The following is a 22,670-nucleotide window of genomic DNA, read 5'->3' as shown; positions in this document are numbered from 1 at the left end:
ATGCTTTGTAAGAGTGGTCACAAAATAATAGGTTTACCGCGAGAGGCTGTTGTCTCGATTAAGGTTGATATTTATGATAATAACTTGCGAAAATTAGTAAACTGAGTGCTAAGGTTGTTGCCAGTTACTGCAAAAAATATGCACATTTAAGCCTTCGAAGGAATGCTGATAACAATAATAATTAAAAAAATTATAATAAAATAATAATAATAACAGTAACAATAATAATAAGAAAACTATATTTAAAAAAACAAAAAAAACAAAAACAAAACATCTCAGGAGATGTAGTGTACATGCTGTTTGAAAACAGTTATTTTCATAGTATTTCACAGAGTAAACAAAAAATAATAATTCATGCACTCGCAAACATCACCAACAATAGTAATAACACACATACTCAGAACACAAGCAACAAACCGACATAACATACATAATATGCATACTGTACATATCCCCAGCCATAGTCATAGAAACATTGTGGCAGAGCACAGCTCTGCTCTTTAGAAATTGGCAGGGATGGGGTTAAATTCCCCTACCTGCCTTGGTTCATTGTGTTCAGGTGGCTGGGGTTGATTAGATGATTAGTTTAATTAACGATCAATCAGCGCCCAGCCACCTGACATAAAAGGAGGCCTCTGCTTTTCATTTAGGAGGAGGGAGCTGAGGAAGCAGGTTGGTGTTTTGGTGGTTGTGATTTTTGAATGTTTTGAATCCAGTGAAGGCATTGCCCAGCCTGGAAACCTTTATTTTTGTGAGTGTATTTTTGCTTTATTTGTGTTTAAATTGCTTTGTTTTGGCCCTTATGCCCTTTCATTTTTGTGTTTATTTATAATAAAATAGTAATTTTTATGAACTACAGACTGTCTCTGGGCCTCTATCCACTCGCCAGCCTGCCACAAACATATATTATGTATTTCATATCTATATCCCCAGCAATATTCTGAGCGTGCAAAACAATCACCCCAAGAGCGCATCCATTCAAGTATCATCCGTACACATACACAAAATCCACAGCAACAGAATTGTAGCATATAATAATAAATAATAATAAACCGCTGATATTACATGTAACGGAGTATACTGAGTGACCCATAGAAATTAACACAATGAGTAACGTACTCGAACACTCCCAACAAAACCTTATAAATCCATCTAGGTAAACAACAACAAACCCGATGGAGATAAGATAGAGACAACAACACAATAATAAAGGCATAACATTTACCCTTAAACTGCAGCTCGTTTTGAGCAACTATGATTAAAAAAAAAATTACATTTTATATATAGTAAAGAGAGGGATTTAAGAGTCTGCATTTACTGCACACATTTGTGTCCAGTGTCTGGAAGACTGGGAAGAATCTTTGAATAAAAATTCATTGTTGCTTGTGTCAAAGATCTATCAGTGCCGTTGTAGGAAACACAGAGGCTAGCCAGATGCAAAAGGCAGTATCTCACCTTTGTATCACAAAGAGACTTAACTTCATTAAGTACAGCTCTGCACTTCATCAGATCTGCACTGAAATCAGGGAAAATAAACACTCTCTTCCTGTGGAACTTAAGATTTCCCCTTTCCCTTGCCAAATGTAGAATTTGCTCTTTCATCTGGAACCGATGCACTCTCAAAACGAAAGGCTTTGGGCACTGACCCTTTGTAGGTTTCGGGGCCGACGAGCGGTGCACAACCCAGTGCAGGTGGAGAATCCAGGCCCCTGTCGCGTGGAAGAAGCTGGACATAAATTCAGTGGGTCTGCCTTTCTCCTTGCACCCCTCCATGCCAACAATTCGAAGGCTGTTCGTCTGACTGCAGTTCTCTAGATTTTCAACTTTAGCAAGGAGCTTGAGGTTTTCAGAGGACAGTGAGGAGCAGGCCATTTCAAGGGTTCATGTAATCCTCCCCCTCCCGCACTATCGCAGCACATTCTGACAGTGTAGCTTGAATTGATTTAAGACCTAAGGATTGCGATCTCATCCCTTACGACTTCCTTTACGTTCTGTCTGAAGTCTTCAAGCATTACACAGCTGCAACTCGGACCAGCAAAGCTTCCTTCTTTATTGGAGTCTGACCTTGGAGCGAATTGCATGTTTCTTTTTTTTGCCGGCTTGTTTTGGTGGCATTGCAGGATAAAAGTAATAAACAACAGCAGTAAATCAAACCAAATAAAATACTAAAAGTTATAGCTAACTTAAAATAAAATAGCATACAAACAAAAAAAGATTGATAGCAACAGGACTGATATCGATTATGTTAACAGTTGTGGGGGCGTCCGTGTTTTATGACTACTCCATTTCTAGCTCACTAGTGGTCTTCAAAGTTTTGATCATTTTAAGCATGCTGAAAGTAGGACAGATACAAACCTCTTGGTGCATTTTAACGTGTTTTGCTGTATTAACAGTTTAAAAAGTTTGAGATTGAACACTTTTTTGATAATGATACTTATTGATTTTTTTGTAAATTTTGTAATTCATTCTTGCGTAGAGGACTTATACTGGACCCTGATGCCCCCAATAAAACGAGGGACTGGTTGCACAGTATTTGTTATTATTATTTGTTTTTCAGTGGGTCTCTCGCTATATCACGGCCCTCAATACATAGTGGATTTATATTGGACCTCAACACCTGCAATATATCGAGTGGGTGGTGTAACTACAATTGCTACACATGCTGGATTTCGACCAGCACGGTACATGTTTTTTTATTGTCTGTTTTGTTTTGGCCAGCGTGCCTTTTGTTTAGGCTGTGTTGTTTTGTTTTGTGCAAACCTTTTATTTAAATAAACAAGCACACCAGCACTTCATACCTGTAGTACTGAGTCTGTCTATTTCCAGGTCACCTGATGTCACCACCAAGCCATCCATGACAATTGCTTTAGGTTTCTATCGCACTTACGTGAAAGGATGTCAGATTATTTTCAGTCAGAACAGCTCTCCAGATTTAAAACCCTTGGAAGCTTGCGGTTTAGATAGACAAACTGAGAGACTGGCAGCGAGGCAGTTCGACTGCCAAACCCACTGGCGATGCCAAAAGAGGGGAGGAAGGAAACTTAAAAGCACAGCATAGACTGTATGTGGTAGGTTTAATATGACCTAGCTAGTTATTGTTAACTACTTACTGAGTGAAAGTTTGCAGGTATGTGGGGGTAAGACTTTCTGATTTGACATTAGTTGACGGTTGTTAGGATTGAAAAACTTCCTGAGTTGTTTATGTCTTTACTAACAAATCACCTCACTTATTATGATACATTTAATTCACTATTTTTATTTGACAGATTAAACATGTCAATTGCTATGGGGGGTGGGGTCTGAGCTCAAAGGCTGGCAAAGCCTTATTATGACATCACTGTTACATAAGAACATAAGAACATAAGAAAGTTTACAAACGAGAGGAGGCCATTTGGCCCATCTTGCTTGTTTGGTTTTTAGTAGCTTATTGATCCCAGAATCTCATCAAGCAGCTTCTTGAAGGATCCCAGGGTGTCAGCTTCAACAACATTACTGGGGAGTTGATTCCAGACCCTCACGATTCTCTGTGTAAAAAAGTGCCTCCTATTTTCTGTTCTGAATGCCCCTTTGTCTAATCTCCATTTGTGACCCCTGGTCCTTGTTTCTTTTTTCAGGTTGAAAAAGTCCCTTGGGTCGACATTGTCAATACCTTTTAGAATTTTAAATGCTTGAATCAGATCGCCGCGTAGTCTTCTTTGTTCAAGACTGAACAGATTCAATTCTTTTAGCCTATCTGCATATGACATGCCTTTTAAGCCCAGAATAATTCTGGTCGCTCTTCTTTGCACTCTTTCTAGAGCAGTAATATATTTTTTATAGCGAGGTGACCAGAACTGAACACAATATTCAAGATGAGGTCTTACTAGTGCCTTGTACAATTTTAACATTACTTCCCTTGATTTAAATTCAACACTTTTCACAATGTATCCTAGCATCTTGTTAGCCTTTTTTATAGCTTCCTCACATTGTCTAGATGAAGACATTTCTGAGTCAACAAAAACTCCTAGGTCTTTTTCATAGATTCCTTCTCCAATTTCAGTATCTCCCATATGATATTTATAATGTACATTTTTATTTCCTGCGTGCAGTACCTTACACTTTTCTCTATTAAATGTCATTTGCCATGTGTCTGCCCAGTTCTGAATCTTGTCTAGATCATTTACAAGCTGGCCATTGAAATATGAACTATCAGTTCTACTTTCAGTAGTTCTTACCTGTGGCAAAAACCACTTCCTTGGAGACCAGCCTTAGCTCCTTGATTGAAAACTGAGGCAGCTCCAGCCGGTCCACCCCAGTCACAGCACTGTCCCCCCCTTGCCAGAAGAACACAATGTCATCCGTCGTGTAACCATCTGCAAAGGGCACAAATGAAACCAGGCGCTTTATCCAAACTCACACTCACATCAAACAATTCAGTGTACAATGACAGTGATACCAGCTTTATTTATTTGTACTAATAGGAAGGGCCAGTCCTATAAACAAATGCATGGTCATTTTTCCACAACATACATTTCAATAAATGTTTGAATATTTGCCCCATCACTAAGGGTTATAAATATGCAATTACAGTAATTACTGCATATCTTACCTAATACAAGTTGAACTGTAATATATTTATAATTACTTATGGGTACCACAGGTGGCTTTATTGTTACTTAGTGTTCTATATTTGTTCAATGCAAACAAAAAAAACACAAAAAAGTAAAACACTAAAGCATTTAACATATTGTATCATAAAAGATGTGCATCAAACTGACAGCAGAAGGGGTGTTCAACAAAGCCATGATCTGCTGAGAAGTACAATAAGCACGGCAATCTGACTCGAGTCAAGCAAAACATGTTTGTGTTTAAATAAAACTGCCTGTTAGATCTGCAGACTTCACTGTAGACTCATTAACCAAACATCTAAACATGGGCTATAATAAACAATCATTTCTGTAAATCTGTCTCTTACTAGACATTATTATCAGAGATCCATCGACTCCACTGCATTGCTGCTTCTTTATCCCAGAAGAGCCAATTGATTTTTCACAGCACCTCTGTCCAGCTGAGGCGGTGCTGACTCATCACAGTGCATCTTGGCTGATTCAATCTCAGCCTTGTATTGGCTAGTCCTATGCTGTACTCATCTCATGTTTGCAGGAACTGTGTGTTCCCTCAAACACTGAAATATTCTTTTGTATAGTTTTTTCTTTTCATTGAAAGGTGTAGTGTCTTAGGTGTTTTTTTACTGTATAAGTTACTGTTTCATATAAAATAATAATATTCAAATAGGTGCTTGCCTATTCGACTTAAGCAAGTTTGCATCCCTACAGAATTGTTCTGTGCAATTTTAATTTATTACGCATTTCCAAACAATATTGAGGCAGCATCTTCGTATTGAGCCCCAGAGAGACCAGCGAGCTGCCACTGCTGCCAAAAAAACCTGGTTCTGTCTTATCAACGCCCTGTCTATGTGGAAGGACAAAACACGATGCAGGAACATATATTAAATAAATTTGCAAGTACTGTAACAACCATCAGGAAGACACCTTCGGTGACTGGACACAACTGCCTGTGCAGAATTCCTGGCGAGGTAAGCTGCTGTCCTTTACACAGCATAGAGCAGTGAGTGAGGATCGAACCCTGCTCTCCACAGTGTTATATTAATGAACTCAGCGAAGTAGCAGAGAGTTCATTGCAGTGCTTGCACTAAACCCTGACATACAGTACATATGAATGCCTGGACCAGGAAACTGTTCACAGCTGTTGCCAGCCGGCTCAGTGTTACTGTTATGAAGGCCCGCACAGAACGTGTGGCACAGGAGACACTTTACCCCCCCCCCCCCCCCCCCGGGACACGCCTTTTAGAGGAATCCATCACCCCCTTCCTCGTTAGAAACACTATTCCTATTTCTTTTTACAGTTCTCTGTTCACCTTGCCTAATCCCTTTAGCTAATATTTCTTCTTGTCAGCCTCCAGGGCCGGCTTGCTGTGCAGTTTCTATTGTACTGTCATGAAAATATTAATCATTTTCCTGAAGCCAGCTGGTTGACTGCATTTACTGGAGGCGTTGTGATACACGTGGAAACTCCAGCTACAGCATATTAAAGCCCATTGAAACATCCTGACACATGCATAGGCGCCAGGTTTGTATAATTTTTGGTGGTGCCCGGCAGGTGTCACAGTCCCGTCCCCAATACTTGCAGTCCGATAAAAAAAACGAAATAATGGATAGATGCAGTGGAACAAGTAAAACGTTCAACAGTTTCTCTATATTGCATAAAACCACTACCTTAAGAAAAACATATTGTGGTTGTACTTAACTCAGACTATCTATTTTATATATATATATATATATATATATATATATATATATATATATATATATATATATATATATATATATATATATTATTGCTTATGTATGACACACTGAGTTGGAGTACATTGCCCTATAAAATGGTATATTAGAGGATAAATGACAAAGCTCTGCTGAATACAGTAACAACCAAGTGCTGATGGATCCATAACCCATAACCCACAAAAGCAAATACTTCTTAAAAGTAAATCAAAAAAGTATCCCCTACTTTTGTGATGTTCGAATTGTTTCCAGGTAAACTGACAAAGTTATCTCTGTTGCTGCTCTGGTTAAGCCTCAAAATAGCAATCGATTAATTGTGTGCACAAGTAAATATCGATGATTGCACCGCTCTGTGATGGGGAGTGGATTCACTGGTTCCTGAACAAGTGTGTCTGTGCCTGTGAATAAATCAGCGGCGACGCGCAGCCAGAGACGCGTTGCTAAGCAACCAGCTGAGTGGCAGACTGGCCCTGAGCTAAGATGTCCGGACTGGCTGAGGGGCGTGCCTGGGGACGCAGCGCAGAGCTCAAAAACAGGCTGCGCTACATCTCTGGGCAATTGCAACGCCATTGACACAGATGGCCGAGGTGTTTGTTTACATCAAAGCGGGGAGCGTCCACTCTGCAGGAACTGCTACCACGAGACCCTTTAAACTGCAAGACGGAGCCTGTGAACGCTCTGCCAGCCAGGACCGTCCGAAGAGGCTGGGACTTTGGAAGCAACAAAACAGAAGTAGGTCAGCTTAGGGGATGTGGATCCCAAAACAGTACAGAGAGGGTTACCGTATAGTAGGTTTCTGGAGATGGATGTTCCTTGTAGTGGGACTAGCACTCGTCACTTTGAGTGGCAACCTTTTATTTTTAACTTTTGCTTTGTTTTTCTTTCTTTATTAAATGTGACACTAGGTCTAACATCGCTGGTACCCTAGTGTCAGTTTGGTGTTCACATTCAAAGACAAATTCTGTGTCTGTATTTTCCAGTGACTACCCACGCATGTAACATGTCACCCTGTTACACGCCCACATACATATTCACTCCATTCTACTCCCGCAACGTTATTATTTTAATATCATTGCTGTTAAGTAAAAGCTTGGACACAACAATTGAATGCGAGCGATAATAACGCCTTGGTAGCGTCAGGAGAAAAAAAAAAAAAAAAACACAATATTCGCAACAAGCCTAAAGCAAGTTTAACATACTACAGGAGTGTTACTAAAATATTTATTCCAAACAGATTACAGTACTTTCCAATGTAATCTATATAAACTAGACATGGGTATACATTAAGTGACAGCTGCAGCATCATGCATTGCATCTTATTAATACTGTACCACCTAAGCACACAAATGTGGAAATCCCTGTCTAAAACATCATCATCATAATAACACTAATAATAAAAAATAAATTGATTTATTTACCACAACACGCACACCCAATATTGTAGGTCAAGACGATTATTACTCCAAAATTGCATTTAACGTCACTGATCGTTTATTTATTTTTGTGTATTTAATAGTGGCAACCCTAGTACACAACAATGAATTTCAATTATAGTCCCATAAATAAAGCATAGTAATAAAAGCAATAAATAACTCATGTATAATGTTTGATTTGATTGAGGGATTGGAGAGACCAGAGATTAGAGAGACCAGGGATTGGATAGATCAGGGATTGGAGACTCCAGGGATTGAATACACCACTGATTAGACACGCCAAGGGACTGGAAAGACCAGGGATTAGATAGACCAGGGATTGGATACACCAGGGATTGGAGACACCAGGGATTAGAGAGACCAGGGATTGGATAGACCAGAGATTGGATACACCAAGGATTGGATACACCAGGGATTGGATAGACCAGGGATTGGAGAGACCAGGAATTGGAGACACCAGGGACTGGATACACCAAGGATTGGATACACCAGGGATTGGATACACCAGGGATTGGAGACACCAGGGACTGGATACACCAAGGATTGGATACACCAGGGATTGGATAGACCAGGGATTGGAGAGACCAGGAATTGGATACACCAGGGATTGGGGACACCAGGGATTGGATACACCAGTGATTGGATAGACCAGGGATTGGATAGACCTGGGATTGGAGACACCATGGATTGGAGAGACCAGGGATTGGATACACCAAGGATTGGATAGACCAGGGATTGGATAGACCAGGGATTGGAGAGACCAGGGATTGGAGACACCAGTGATTGGGGACACCAGGGATTGGATACACCAGTGATTGGATAGACCAGGGATTGGATAGACCGGGGATTGGAGACACCATGGATTGGAGAGACCAGGGATTGGAGACACCAGGGATTGGATACACCAAGGATTGGATACACCAGGGCACCAAGCTGATCACAGAGAGGAATCTGGCAGTACAAAGGGGATGCAGCTACGTGAGTATGGCCCCCTTACACTAAATGAGCAACAAACTGGTGCGCTGTTTGTTTTGTTTTTGTTTTGCCGTGTTTTTGCAGATGAGGAGGAGCCAGGGAGCTGCAGCCAGAGAGCCAGCACCACCACCCCGTGCACTGACCGCACTGCACTGCACTGCACTGCACAGCACAGCAAGCACCACAGGGACAGCACTACCACCCCGTGCACTGACTGCACTGCACTGCACTGCACAGCACAGCACAGCACACGAGCACCACAGGGACAGCACTACCACCCCGTGCACCGATCACATTGCACTGCACTGCACAGCACAGCGAGCACCACAGGGACAGCACTACCACCCTGTGCACCGACCGCACTGCTCTGCACTGCACAGCGAGCACCACAAGGACAGCAGTACCACAAATGCTCTATCCCCAGGTACCCCAGATGTCTGTCTACCTACAGCTCTCTATTTCAAGGGTGCAGTTCTGCTGATCCAGGGGGTATCTCCGCAGATCCATCATGCAGGCAGCTGTTGTAGTTATTCTGAAAGACAAGGAACATAAAGAACTGTAGTTACCGTGGTAACCTTTGGAGATTGCAGCTTAGATTGACAACAACACTTGGATTTTCATTTATTTATTTATTTTTTCTCCCTATTTTTGCTAAAAGGAATTGTAATAACTGGCTCATCTCGGTGAACATAATCTGCTGCATAGGGGCCATGTTTAAATGTGCAGAATTATCTGGACTCTGTGCAAGCTCTGCACTGAAATCATTGCTATTTATTTACAGTATGGGAGACACACTTAGTACATTGGGTCACATCAATTTTTTTTGTTAAGTAATTCAATATGTTAATGTAACATTATTCAGCAGGTTTCAATCCAATCGACTTTATGAAGCAAAATTAATTATATATGGTGATCCAGAACCTTTGGCCATAACTGTATAATAATAATAATAATAATAATAATAATAATAATAATAATAATAATAATAATAATAATAAAAACAATCCTGATTATGAAACTTTAAGTAATTAGCTTATTTAAAACACTACCTCAGGTTCTGCGACACTGAGGGCTCTATTTTAATGATCATCAGTGTGGAGGACCTACATTTATGATGCAAGGGGTTTTGTTTGGGCGAGAGAAGGTTGTCACTTTAAAAACCCACAGGATTGATTAGGATTCTGTTTTTGCTTTGAAAAGCCTCATCTGACATGCCTGAAAGAACTGTGGCTATTGCTTATATTTAAATAATCTCCTCCATGTTACTAACACCTGTTGGCGCCCATGACTGAGTACAGAGATAGGTATAGAGATTGTAATTCACATCACTGAGATATGTAATTAAAAATCAATTGGATACAACACAAGAAAGGACAGGAATGCATCAGCTATCACGTGTCGTTCATTTGACGCTTTGTCCTTTCAGTTATAACGGGAGCTCTAGCTCAGCACAGACTTTTTATTGTTGCCAAAAGATAAATAAAATATGGGAAAGCTATTCCATGAGGACGAGTCCTCATATAATATTGATCCATCATTCTGTCATTGCAATTCAAGCGCCAGAATGTAGAAAAGTGATGAAGCCAGTACGATCCTAGAAGCTGAACATGTATTTACTCAACAACTGTTTTAGAAAACCATCCTTGATAATTCCCTACTAAAACAATAGACTATGAGCCCCAGAGCTTTAGTCAGTTATTCAATATTTATATTTATTTATGAACAAATGTTGATATCCATTTGTGGCAGTGTGGCTGGAAACATGACTTGAATAAGTGATTAGAAAATGAATCAAGGCTCCAGCCACAGGTGTATAAACAGTGTGATCATGGGTGTCAGATAGAATGATTAGTTAATGTTGGTGAAGGGATGTGTTCGGTGTTTTCGTGCCCCATGCTGCGTTTATGCTTCCGTGTTTTGTGTAGACCTTTTGTTTTGGTCCTTGTACCATGTTATTTTGTTAATGTGTTTTGTCAAGTGTTGTCAAGTGTTTGTCTATGTTATTTTTGTTTATTTATTATTGAAATTTGTGATTAAATCTTCCTTGTGTTTGAGTCCCCCTTCCTGGTTGAAACAGCTTTCGACTGACACTGTCCTGTCACACCATTAAAACATCCTAGATTGTTGTTAAAGAAACCATAAAAGTCTAGAACCGTGAATATAAAACAGACTTAAAATAAAATAAACATTGTTATTATCATGTCACATGCAAGTTCTCCAGTGCAATAATACTTTATGTAATGGTCAGTGTTACAGATTCTGTCCTGCACCCTGTCAGTGAGATGAGGCTAAAAGCTCTAAAGCCATGGACGCTATGGAATAGATGCTCTTTTGCATTGTGGGTTAGACACTCACTTATGCTGCACAGGGTTTACAGTTTGAGCACAGCATCCACCCTGTTACATAAACTTACCCCAGAACCAGGGACTCTACCTCTGAACCACAAAAAACGGCATCCAAACATGGAGCAGCTTGTTACGGACACTTCCACCCAAGCTTCTCTGGATTGAATCGTCTGCCCAAATGCTGATTAGAACATGTTTCTTCATCCCTGCTGCAATCTAGCTCATGGTGTCTCAATCAACAAAAATATGGCTAAACAGAATAAACAGAAATGTTCCTTGTGGAATTGAAACCTTCACACAGAAATGGATGTTTGTTATTTAGTTGGCTTGCAAACGAACATGATGCATTTTGTCTCGCTCGAATGGGGTCAAAGCAGGTCGACCCACATCCTGAGGTGGGTTGCTGCTGACCCAGGTAGGCGTGCCAGTGTGAAAGGGGCTTTAGACAGGGCTATGCAGTGAAATCAAAACAAAAAAAGAGTGAGACAGAGAGAAAGGGTTAGCATCCTCTCCTTATTACACTATTCTGACCACCTGGTGTCACCATTTAACCATATCAGTGGCAGCATTGTTTCTTCTACAGAAGCAAACCACTTAAAGGAGTCAAACTCTAACCCTTAACAGGCTGGTTTGGAGTGACCCGAATAGAGGATAAGTCATGAACAACCATGCTGTATGCTATTCTTGTCAGGTGCGGGGAACAGCAATAACAAAGAGTCTGCTATCTGTCCGCCACATACCACCTAGGACACAAATACCAGACGTCATGGCTCTTGTCTCTGCCACAAATATTGAAATTTGCTGTAAGATATTAGAACGAGTAGAACGTAGCTACCCCAGCTTGTGTGCTGGAAGATTGGCGCTCATCCCTTCAGACAGGTGAGCTGAGTGTAAAGAAGTGTAATCTTTATACTCTGTGTTTTGGAAAGTCTTTTTGATATTCCTCTACTAGAATAACCTCATCTAAGTTCAATGTAAAATATGTGGTATTTAGAATTTATGCATTGCTGTGTCACAGTAGAGCATGTGATACCTCAAACCATACAGGACAGTTCCATCTGGGTGGAGCCGGATCATGCGGTTCTTCACTGTCACTCCGTGGAGGAAGGATTTTTTGTCATTTAGAAAGTAGGTGTCTGGGAGCCACAGCTGATCAGCCACACGGTTGTCCAGGGTGAGGTTGAGGGACAGTGCCGTGTATGCTAAGCGCTTGTCTCTCCAGCTCTGTTGGAAATACATTGTAATCGTGTAATCCTGGGGGATGAAAAACAAAGAGAGAACATTGGGGGGTAAGGGGGCAAAGCAAAACCACTTCTAATTAATGGTAGCCAGTATTTCAGACAAACTCTAATGTTGTATTTTAATGAAGTTCAAGTATTAGTGATTGGGGGTGGAGGTGGGTGGGTAAGTGTAATAGTGGATGACAATAAAGTGCGGGGGTGGTGGGGGTCAAAGCTCACATAAGGGTGATAATCACAAATCACGGGGGTGCTGTAGTTTTAATGTTTTGGATCGATGATGTAATGACAGGTGGGGGGTATGTTAGTTCATGAACAGGAGAACTGCAGGGTCATTCTAGCATTACGGTACTGCTACTAGATATCTTTTGCACTTGAAGAGTTCGGATACATAAATAGTGAAACTGCACATAATTATTCAGCCATTATGATCTGGTTTAAAAAGGGGAAACTGCCCTTAAAAATCACAATTAAGAAGATAATTTAACCAAGTCAAGACAACAAGAGTTAATAAAATAAAAGAACATTGAGTATCCATTTCACAATATTCACAATTCACAAATAAATTTGGTACAAATAAATTGGTAGGAATCATTTATCAAAAGAAAATTGAGTAAATTAGAATAACAAATTTCATTATATTAGTTTGAAAAATATCAATTTCATCAGCCTACGTTTTGACACAGAATGACTCACTTACTAGTCTGTTTTAGGTACTATCCTGACCTGCCTTGCTGCCTTTAACCATGCAGTATGTGTGTAATGTGTGGAATGCTGCATATTAATGAAGCTGGCCCAGGTGGAGCTGCGAGCACACCATAGCACTGTAGCTCTACGTGCAGTCCAGATGATACAGAGCATATAGCCACTGTGAGCTCTTCATGCTGAGCAGCTGCCTGCTCTCTCATCTTGGCCCCAGTTACAATCACCAAGCTGGGCATCACTGGACAGCTGTGCTGAGAGGGCAATTCTTGCTTCTGTTCTAATATTCAGTGTGTACCCAGTGGTTTGAACATGTTTAGTGCACATCTGCATGGTTTATTTGAATGATCCGAACACTGTAGTTCATAATCTCACTCCGACAGGGACCAGTTGCTTTCAACGACATTTCAATGCTGAATGAAGCTGACTGTCTTTGTAGAGGTGTGAAAACAGCATTGAGACGGTATGGACCGAATTCTCAAAGCTCTTTGGCCTCTTAAGCATCATTGCACAGGTTTTTCATTAAGGAAAAACACACCCAGTAAAGTTACCAAATCATAAATAAGCAGTTTACCAGTTTATGCTTGGGGCTTATAAGTCTCTTATAAGTTGTTTCTTATTTGGTTTATAATCAGTGTTTTGAGAATAAGTACAGTACATCTCTTTGAGAATGTAGCTCTGTGTTTCTTAGTATAAATAGTATCCATAGTCTGTTTTTATTAATAAAATACAGTTTGATAATCATGTATTGAACTGTCCTTGAGAAAGCTAGAACAGTTGTATGCATATGAACTGCAATTATTTCTTTAAATAACCTTAAATAACTAGATTATGCATAGCTTTTGCAGGAAAACAAAGAAGATGCAGTTATTTCCACAGGGGAATGTGTTTTTAAAGCTCAAATGAAAAGACTGGATTAGTTTGAGGAGGGTATTATTAGAAGATACTGACTTAAACAAGGCATGTCTGACACAAAACAGCTGATGCAAAGCACAATTGTCTAGCAGCGACGATTATAAAAATATTTTTTACAGCAGCAGTAAATGCAGCTGAGTGACTTCTTTATCACTGTGTAAATATAACTCTCATAGCCACTGACTGCACTATCCCTGCTGTGTGGATAGAGAGGAACCACGGTATCACTCCTCACCATGACTGTGGACAAGTTGTGATGTATAACAATGTCTCTGAAACTCACTTGGCTGGCAATACAAATTAGTTCAGCGCAGCATGGTCTGGCAATGGTTTACCATGGTATATAAATATGCCTATAGGTTTAAAGCAGTGCTAACAAAGATATAATCAATGTATGACCTTTTAATAGCCCTAGCAACATTATCACTGGTCTCCTATTTACATATGTAACAATTACAACAATATTAGTACAATATTTAGGTGAAACTTGCTGAACCCAACCATTAACATTTGAAGATAAAGCAAACCAGTTTATAGATTTCAGGAGCCCTATACTCACTGCAGACATGCCTGTTGCACTCACCATGTTAACTTCCGATATCGCATCAATGCTGGCGATGTTAATGCTCATTCCCACAGTTACAGGAGCACCTAAAGGAAAAAAAAAAAAAAAAAAAGGTTTATAAATGACTGGGATTGTTTTAGACATTTCGATACTATACTCATGACATTGACTTTTTGAATTGAGTTGTCACAAATATTGTTGCTGTCTGCTGGCTCTCTGGAAGCTGCACAGAAGAGCCCCTGTATACTACTGTATTTATCTGCTGTACTGCTGTACGGTATCAACATACATTTCCCATGTTAAACCCTAACCTTAACCCTGTATACTTCTGTACCTACACTGTTGTACAATATCTACATACACTTCCCATGCTAAACCCTAACCCTGTATACTTCTGTGCCTACACTGCTGTACAATATCTACATACACTTCCCATGTTAAATGACCTGAATATTAAGAACACTCATCAGTAACTACCCCCTATAGACAATCCCTTGTTACAGCATTACTAAAGAGCCAAGCAATGTGTAAACTGTGGTATCATTGTTTTTGTGACTGGTGTGAGGTAAATGTATGTATTCTAATATAATTCTATATTTTTCTTGTATGTGCAGAGTTCTTCCTGCATTCTTTCTGTCATCTCCCCTCACCCAACTTAAAATGCAAGCTTCAAAAGAAACTAAGAAAGCAGTCTGCAGATCTGCTAGCCAGGTCCAGGAAGAAATAAACAAGATTGTGTTGATTAGATAAGAATACCAGGTCAAGTGGCTCAAGAAAGTGTATCTGTTTTTCTAAATGGTCACACTCTGATAAAATGGCTGTCTCTAGCCCAGGTGTTAAAATGTCTGTTGAAATTTATGAGTAACTCTAAGTGGGTTAGAGAATGTCTTTGAATTAGCTTTGCCAGTCAGCAAACCTTTAACATGTTCAGATGAGTATACATCCTAAAACTTTCTAAATACAAGACTGACACTAACATTTTGTTCATAAATTTCTTAAACTAACAATACCAAACCCTATACACATTGTGATGATTGCTGTCTGTCACATTGTGATGATTGCTGTCTGTCACATTGTGATGATTGCTGTCTGTCACATTGTGATGATTGCTGTCTGTCACATTGTGATGATTGCTGTCTGTCACATTGTATTTTGATAACTGTTGGTATGTTATTAAGGATTGAAAAACCAGAGTGGAAGTTGTTAATTCACAATGGTTAGTTAGTTCTCCTGGTAATGATTAACAAGCATGGTGTAACCACAAAACATAAAATGTCTGACAATGTTTCTATAATTACCGTTCCACAAGATATTTCTGTTACTATTGGGGATACTGCAATCTATTATCTTGATCCCACTTTACAAGAAGCAAAGATAGAAATACTGGAAGTCTTTAAAGGACATGAGTTAAATTTAGATAAAAAATTGAACTACCGCCTTAATTATAAGCCTAGTGGAACTTTCCACCGATGATGATTCTTTGAAAATTTCTGCTTTCTACCTGGCTTCTGGTGACCTGGAGAAACTCCAAAGGAACTACATATATTCTGTGGTGATCCCCTTTACGGTTTTGTTTCTCATGATTGATTCTATTTGTATGATGAAGATGTATAGGTTCATCACTTTCGACAACAATGAACGTAAAAATGAAGAGAACCTAAAACGTTCATCTGATGTTGTTACAAATCAGCATCGGGTTCCCTGAGGAAACTAAATAAAGTTTATCTAAAGAATTAACATAGACACTACTTAACCCAAAACCACTGAAACGCATATGAACTGAAACGCAAACAAGGTTTTTGACCTCATAAAATGTACAGGAATTATACAATATAAAGAATTTTGAATATAACAAACATATTATGTTTAGTTTGTAAATGCAACTCGATGGATTGGGAATTGTTTCAAATTCAAGTTATATCTTGTAATATAAATTGATTTTGAAAAAGGGGGATTGTGAGGGAAATGTATGTATTCTAACATAATTCTATATTTTTCTTGTATGTGCAGAGTTCCTCCTGCATTCTTTCTCTCATCTCCCCTCCCCAAACTTAAAATGCAAGCTTCAAAAGAAACTAAGAAAGCAGTCTGCTAGCCAGGGCCAGGAAGAAATGAACAATATTGTGTTGATTAGATAAGAATACCAGGCCAAGTGGCTCAAGAAAGTGTGCTTGTTTTTCTAAATGGTCACACTCTGATAAAATGCCTGTCTCTAGCCCAGGTGTTAAAATGTCTATAGAAATGTATGAGTGACTCTAAGTGAGATAGAGAATGTCTTTGAATTAGCTCTGCTAGTCAGCAAACCTTAAAATGTTTAGCTGAGTATACATAGTTTTCCTAAAACTTTCTAAATACAAGATTGACACTAACATTTTGTTCATAAATTTCTTAAACTAATGATACCAAACACTATACACATCGTGATGATTGCTGTCTGTCAAATTGTATTTTGATAACTGTTGGTATGATACTAAGGGTTGAAAATATTTGTTTTGTGCCTTATAATGACATTTGGCACATACATGTTTAAATCTGTAAAGAATAAGTTACAATTTAAAATGAACAAATAGTACTTTATAACCAAATATAATTTCTGTTACTGTTAGCCATATATAATAAAGTATGGAGTTATTCATTTTTTTGTGGGCAACATGAATATGAAGGTTTTATAGAGACAGGAAGGAGCACAGTGGAGTTATTAATAAAATAGACTTTTCTTAAGTTACCTTTTAAGAAGATATTTGATGGACAGCCTTAGCCAAGGCATGTACAAGAATTCTTTGAAGATCAAGGACACACCTTTTTCTAAGGACAACTGCCAATGAGGTTACATTTTGGGTCAATCCCAAATGATTGGCTGGTGTCTCAGAACACCCATCTCATGCCAATTGTAAAAGACTGGAAATTGAATGATTTCGGGGTCTTGATTTTTCCGTCCATTCAAGATCTGTTTTGGACCTATTCTTTGAGGAATCATCTATATATCTGGAAGCTACAGAAGATGCCTTGTTGGGGAAAACCTTCTTCAACTTAAGAACTTCGATCTGCCTTGGAACTAAACTTTGAATTGAACTGCAACCAAAAGACAGTATCTTTGAAGAGGATTAACTGCAATTGACTTTCTACATGGGATTTTAAAAGAAAAACTTCACACATTGTTCTTGGAAATCTGACAATTTGCAATGAAACTCCAAGACTTTTAAATCCAGTTTTGCACATTAATGGACTCTTTTTGCAACTGGACTTGCAGAACTTTAAAACATTCCTGCTCTTAAAACCTTTCTTCAAGCTCCACAAGGGTAAATATATAATTCTTAACCTATCAAGAGTTGCCTATAGCTATTAGATTTGGAAAATCTATTATGTGTTCTTTGCTTATCCATGTGCGCTATATAATAAAACTAGTTAAAAATCATTATTTCTTAAATTGTCTGTGTTTTTTTTTTTGTTTGAACAAGGTGCACTTTTACAGAGAGTAAACATTCATGATTTAATCAATTCAAATTAAGCCAGAACTGCGAATTACTATTGGAGTAATTTATTGCTGTAGTTTATAGCATATTTGGTGAACTATAATGACTAAGTTCTTTAATAGTAATTTGTGAGGAAACCACGTTGTGATATGACCATAGATGTAAAAACGTAAATATACACGACACTGGGATCACCGGTAGGGTTAACTGAACATGGAGTGTCTGTGGTTCTGTATACCAGGCATGGTTTGGCAATGGGTAACCACAGGAAATCATGACTCCCCATGCTGTTAGATCCTGTTATATCAATCTGATACATATATCTGGGTATGGAGTCACAGAATCAACTGACATGGATAATGAGATAATCACTTAAAGGTCCACAGATAACGTTAGCATACTTTACTATAGCTGGAGTAACAGAGCCATTCACAGTGATTACAACATATTCATATAAAACATGCAAGTTACAGAAGAGGAAAAAAACATGAACATGATCCACAATCAGATAGAATTGCGTACCTACAGTAAATATATTTTCTTAGTGAGTGCTATCCAAATGTGTCCATTTATTGACATTATAAATCCCATTTGAGAAATCTTCCATCACCATTACAAAATGTCAGAATTCCAGCTCATCTTATCCTGTGAACAGATGTCATCCTGTGCACAGGACACAGGGATCAATATCAACAGTAAAACAGTAGTTCATAGTATGGGGTATTAACTTATTATAAAATCTTCCCTAACCCTAACCCTAATGTAACCCAAACCCAATTTCTAAACTACAGTGCTTTGCACAGCCCCTCTGGCATGCTTTACATTGCAAGGTAGCCCCTCAAGCATGTGTTCGTCCTTTTTTTTGTGATTGTTGTTGAATGGCCAGATGTAACCTTTCTCCACTTTCTCTCTTTCCCGCTCTGTTTTTCTCCCTTTGCCCTTCTTGGCGCATCCTTACCTCTGGAACCACCACCAGTAAATCTAATTTCTATAATCAGCATACCACACTCAGAATTCAAAATTCCTGTGTCTTTGTTTGCCTAGAACCTCTCCACTACATTTATACTGGCCGATCACAAACAGATGAAAGACAGAAAGAAACAGGCAATCAGAATGCGCTTCGTGAAACCCTGGCATGGGTGCATTGGCACTGAAATGCCCAGTTTCCATTGTATGGAGACTGCTGCAGAAGCCATTCTTATGAAATGTAATGCAGTGTTTAGTGAAGTGAAATAGAAGGGAGAATGCCAGATGGAGTCCGGCGATGACAGTTTATACATTAGGGGAAAATGTATGAAGTGTAAAGCTTTACACATGCACAAGAAAAAACTGCTGATGGGCTTGGAAACTGGTCAGCCACATTGAAGGCAAACAATCAAATGACTACATTTGCTGCCAAGCTCAACAATGACTTCCAGAAAGGTCTTGATTTGCTTTTAGCTGTCATAAAAAAGCTGATTCTGGTTCTGCATCAGCAAATTAAATGAAACAAGTAAACAACATGTCAAGTGACTTTGAATATGTATGTTGGGGAAAGCACGTGAAGACCATGCACAAAGCAAACCAAACTAAGGGGGAGATTCAATGACATAAAACAGTGATGCCTTGTTATTTCCCTGTTCTAAGGTGCTATTCAATCAAACTGCCAGACTAGGGGGATAGCCCTGAATGTGTCACTTATATTTGCAAAACTGCCAAGCTCATCTGCTGACATACAAAAACCCCATAATTTAAAAGACATATAATGTGTTGTGCCTCTTAAAAACATTAATGTAACATACAGAAGCAATTCCCTGTCATCATAGACTGATGAAGATTTTTCAACCAATCAGTGCAGTTTTGTTTGCAGTATGCTACATTCATGACAGTTTCTGCTGTGCTATGTATGCTCTCAGTGTCAGAAGAGCTGATGTCACCTACTGTAAGAAAAAACTGCATGGAGCACCCCTTAGTAGTCTCTTCAACTGCAAAACCAATTCAACGGTGACATCACAATTGGCCATGTACCATTCTTAATAAATAAAGATGTGTTATGCAAACATGATGGATTGTTTAACTTGTATATGAACAATAAAGCCCCAACAGAGTTCCAGGATGGCAAATATCTGTGTGTGGATTATATGGACAGCACTAAACACACCATATGCCAGTCTTCCCTCTTACACAGACGAATGACATCCTATAACCCTATGATTCTGCCTATTTTGGGAAGAAGTTATTTATTGTGTTTTGTATGTCCCACCTCACAGCTGGCTCTCCTCTCTAGGTGAGTTGCTTTACTCACTCCCAGGCTCCCAGGCTGCTTCACTGTGGCTGTAGGCAGTTGTGTGCGGGCCCAGAACAGAGAGACAATTTCATTTACATTTCTGCAGCACTGCAGGCAGTTTTGAAACTAATAAATCATTCTGAGCCCTTGTGATGGAGTGTACTGGCCATACAGCAAACTAAGGGTTTTTGGACCCTTGGGAACATGAAGGTAAGGGGAATTCTGGCTTCAGGTTGAGGGCAGTTAGAAAGTCTGGCTTAGCTAATTAGTTAGTTACTTTCAGGTTTGGTTGTTAATGCTGCCAATCATCTCTGTCTGTCTTCGATAAATCAATTAAGTCAGCTCTATAAGGGAGGTGACAACACTTACAGTAAAGACTACCAGGGAATATGAATGACAAAGAAAGCATTAGGCCGAGAAGAAGATTGACACAAGAAAAATGATCTTGAAATGCTAGACATAAACAAATGAGAAAGGAGAGGAAAGGTGATATAGAAGCACAGGCAGCAAACTAAACCATTCAAAGATTAAAGAGGATCAGTCATAAATAAAACTGTATTCGCAGCATTAATCCTGTGAGCTTCTGAATGAATGTAACACTTCTATAACCCAGCATAGTAGAGATCAATAAGGAGACAACTCATTTACTGATTGTGCTCCTGATTAATTAACACAATTACTCCACATCAAGATTCATTGTTGTCAATGCATAGGAGCTCACAGTCTGGAAATTATATCTATGTGCACCACAAGGTCAGCAAAGGAAGAAAAATGTTTAAAAACACTTTGCTTAAAACACTTTGCTTCATTCCAATGGTTAAAAGGAAGTTGGTCTTGTAGAAAAGAGAGGGAGCTTCGCTACACTAACTCATTGACCCGGAGGGCCAATGATGTGGCCGCAGCAGATCATAAAAAGCAGCTGCAATCGTTTACCAAGGGGTCATGAGTGACTGTATAAATAGGGGGCGAAGCAATGTTATCTGTTCCTTCGCTTTGGTTGGTATTAAGTGACACGTTCTGGAGCTGTCTCCAGAGGCCAGCACTGCACCTGTATTTCCACCACCAGCACTAATTCATGGACTAACGGACTTGTGTAAGTGTTTTGTTTGGGTGTAAAATAAAAATAGGATTATTATTTGTGGGGCAACAAAGGGATTATAAATTAAGTAATACACGCTGCTGTATTACTTACCTCCATTATTATTTATTGTTTGTTTTACCGTTAAGTACTGGACTTAAAAATGAATAAAAAAAACCTTTTCACCTGGATTATATATATATATATATATATATATATATATATATATATATATATATATATATATATATATATTATATTTACAGTTTTATTTACAGTTTAAATTTCAGATGCGCATGCTGCAAAATAAATTTGATATGATGTGTTTAATGCTTAAAGCACAGGGAAGCATTTTAAGCTATGGTAAGTGCATTGTATAACTATGGGGAGAAACTGCAAAATGACTGTGCAGATTTAATGTGGCTAACTTTTATAAGGAATAATTATACTCAATCTGCTTGATATATTTCCCTGGTGGGATTGCAACTCCCCAGAGGTGCAGATTAGAGCCCCCTGAGCAAGGACATACTCTCCATTTTACCATTTCAGCTGCTGACACAATTACTTTCTGGCACTGGGGAATTCTGTTGCACTTGCCATTTTGTTACTTGTTCTTCAGAGCTGTATTGTGCTACAACAATGTATCATCGCTGACCATGATTGCTTACTGGTCAATACACCAAGTAGACACGGGTGGATGCTGTCCTCTCCACCCACTATTTTTGGTGAAACACCATTTTTAATTATCTTGTAGCAGCCTATTTTATTTCTCATCTCTCTTTTAGTGCGTCTGCGTGTGCTCTCTGTCTAAACAGTCACTCGAGTCTTGTACTGAAATTGATAAGCCTGCTTTTTTTAGAGGGTGATTACATTTTTTTTTTTTTTAAAGTTATCACAAAATAATGACACTTCTAAAAAAAACTAAGTGAAAACTAGTATAATACCTGATTTTGTTCTTTTTCCTTCCAAAACTAATAAATGAAACACTATCCGACAACTCGATAAAAAACACCACACAACAGGCAGGGCTGGATTAACCTTTTGTGGGCCTGGCGCCAAACAGATCTGTGGGACCCCATTTGTGGAACCATTGTAAAAGACAGGAGATCAACACAGAAGTTGCCTTTGACACATTGCGTTTTTGAGCGCCCTTAAATGATTTTTTCATAATTTTCTTAGTCACTAGTTGTTCCTCGATGTTTATTCTCCAGCTCTGCCTCTCACCCATGCCTGTTACAGTGTGTGGACAGGCAATACACCGGTGTAGTAGAACACTCAAAACACTCACTCAAAAAAACACTCTGGGGAGTATTTTTAGTGTAATTCAAAACACTCT

General features: G+C 39.0%; 1 protein-coding gene across 2 annotated transcripts in view; it reads right to left on the bottom strand.

Moving 5' to 3' along the window:
• LOC121295328 (gamma-aminobutyric acid receptor subunit beta-4-like) overlaps positions 1-22,670 on the bottom strand; it is a 103,328-nt gene that overhangs the window by 17,767 nt on the left and 62,891 nt on the right. For both annotated transcript variants that reach the window (XM_041219814.1, XM_041219815.1), the window contains exons 3-6: positions 14,536-14,603; positions 12,131-12,351; positions 9,202-9,284; positions 4,215-4,352 (exon numbers count right to left, since the gene is read on the bottom strand). In XM_041219814.1, coding sequence (XP_041075748.1) covers positions 4,215-4,352; positions 9,202-9,284; positions 12,131-12,351; positions 14,536-14,603 — 510 coding nt within the window. The remainder of the gene's footprint in view (positions 1-4,214; positions 4,353-9,201; positions 9,285-12,130; positions 12,352-14,535; positions 14,604-22,670) is intronic.

This window comes from Polyodon spathula, chromosome 20 (genome assembly GCF_017654505.1).
Source record: "Polyodon spathula isolate WHYD16114869_AA chromosome 20, ASM1765450v1, whole genome shotgun sequence".
Taxonomy (NCBI): Eukaryota; Metazoa; Chordata; class Actinopteri; order Acipenseriformes; family Polyodontidae; genus Polyodon; species Polyodon spathula.
Note: the sequence above shows the minus strand (reverse complement) of the source record. Positions and strands in the feature narration are given on the sequence as shown.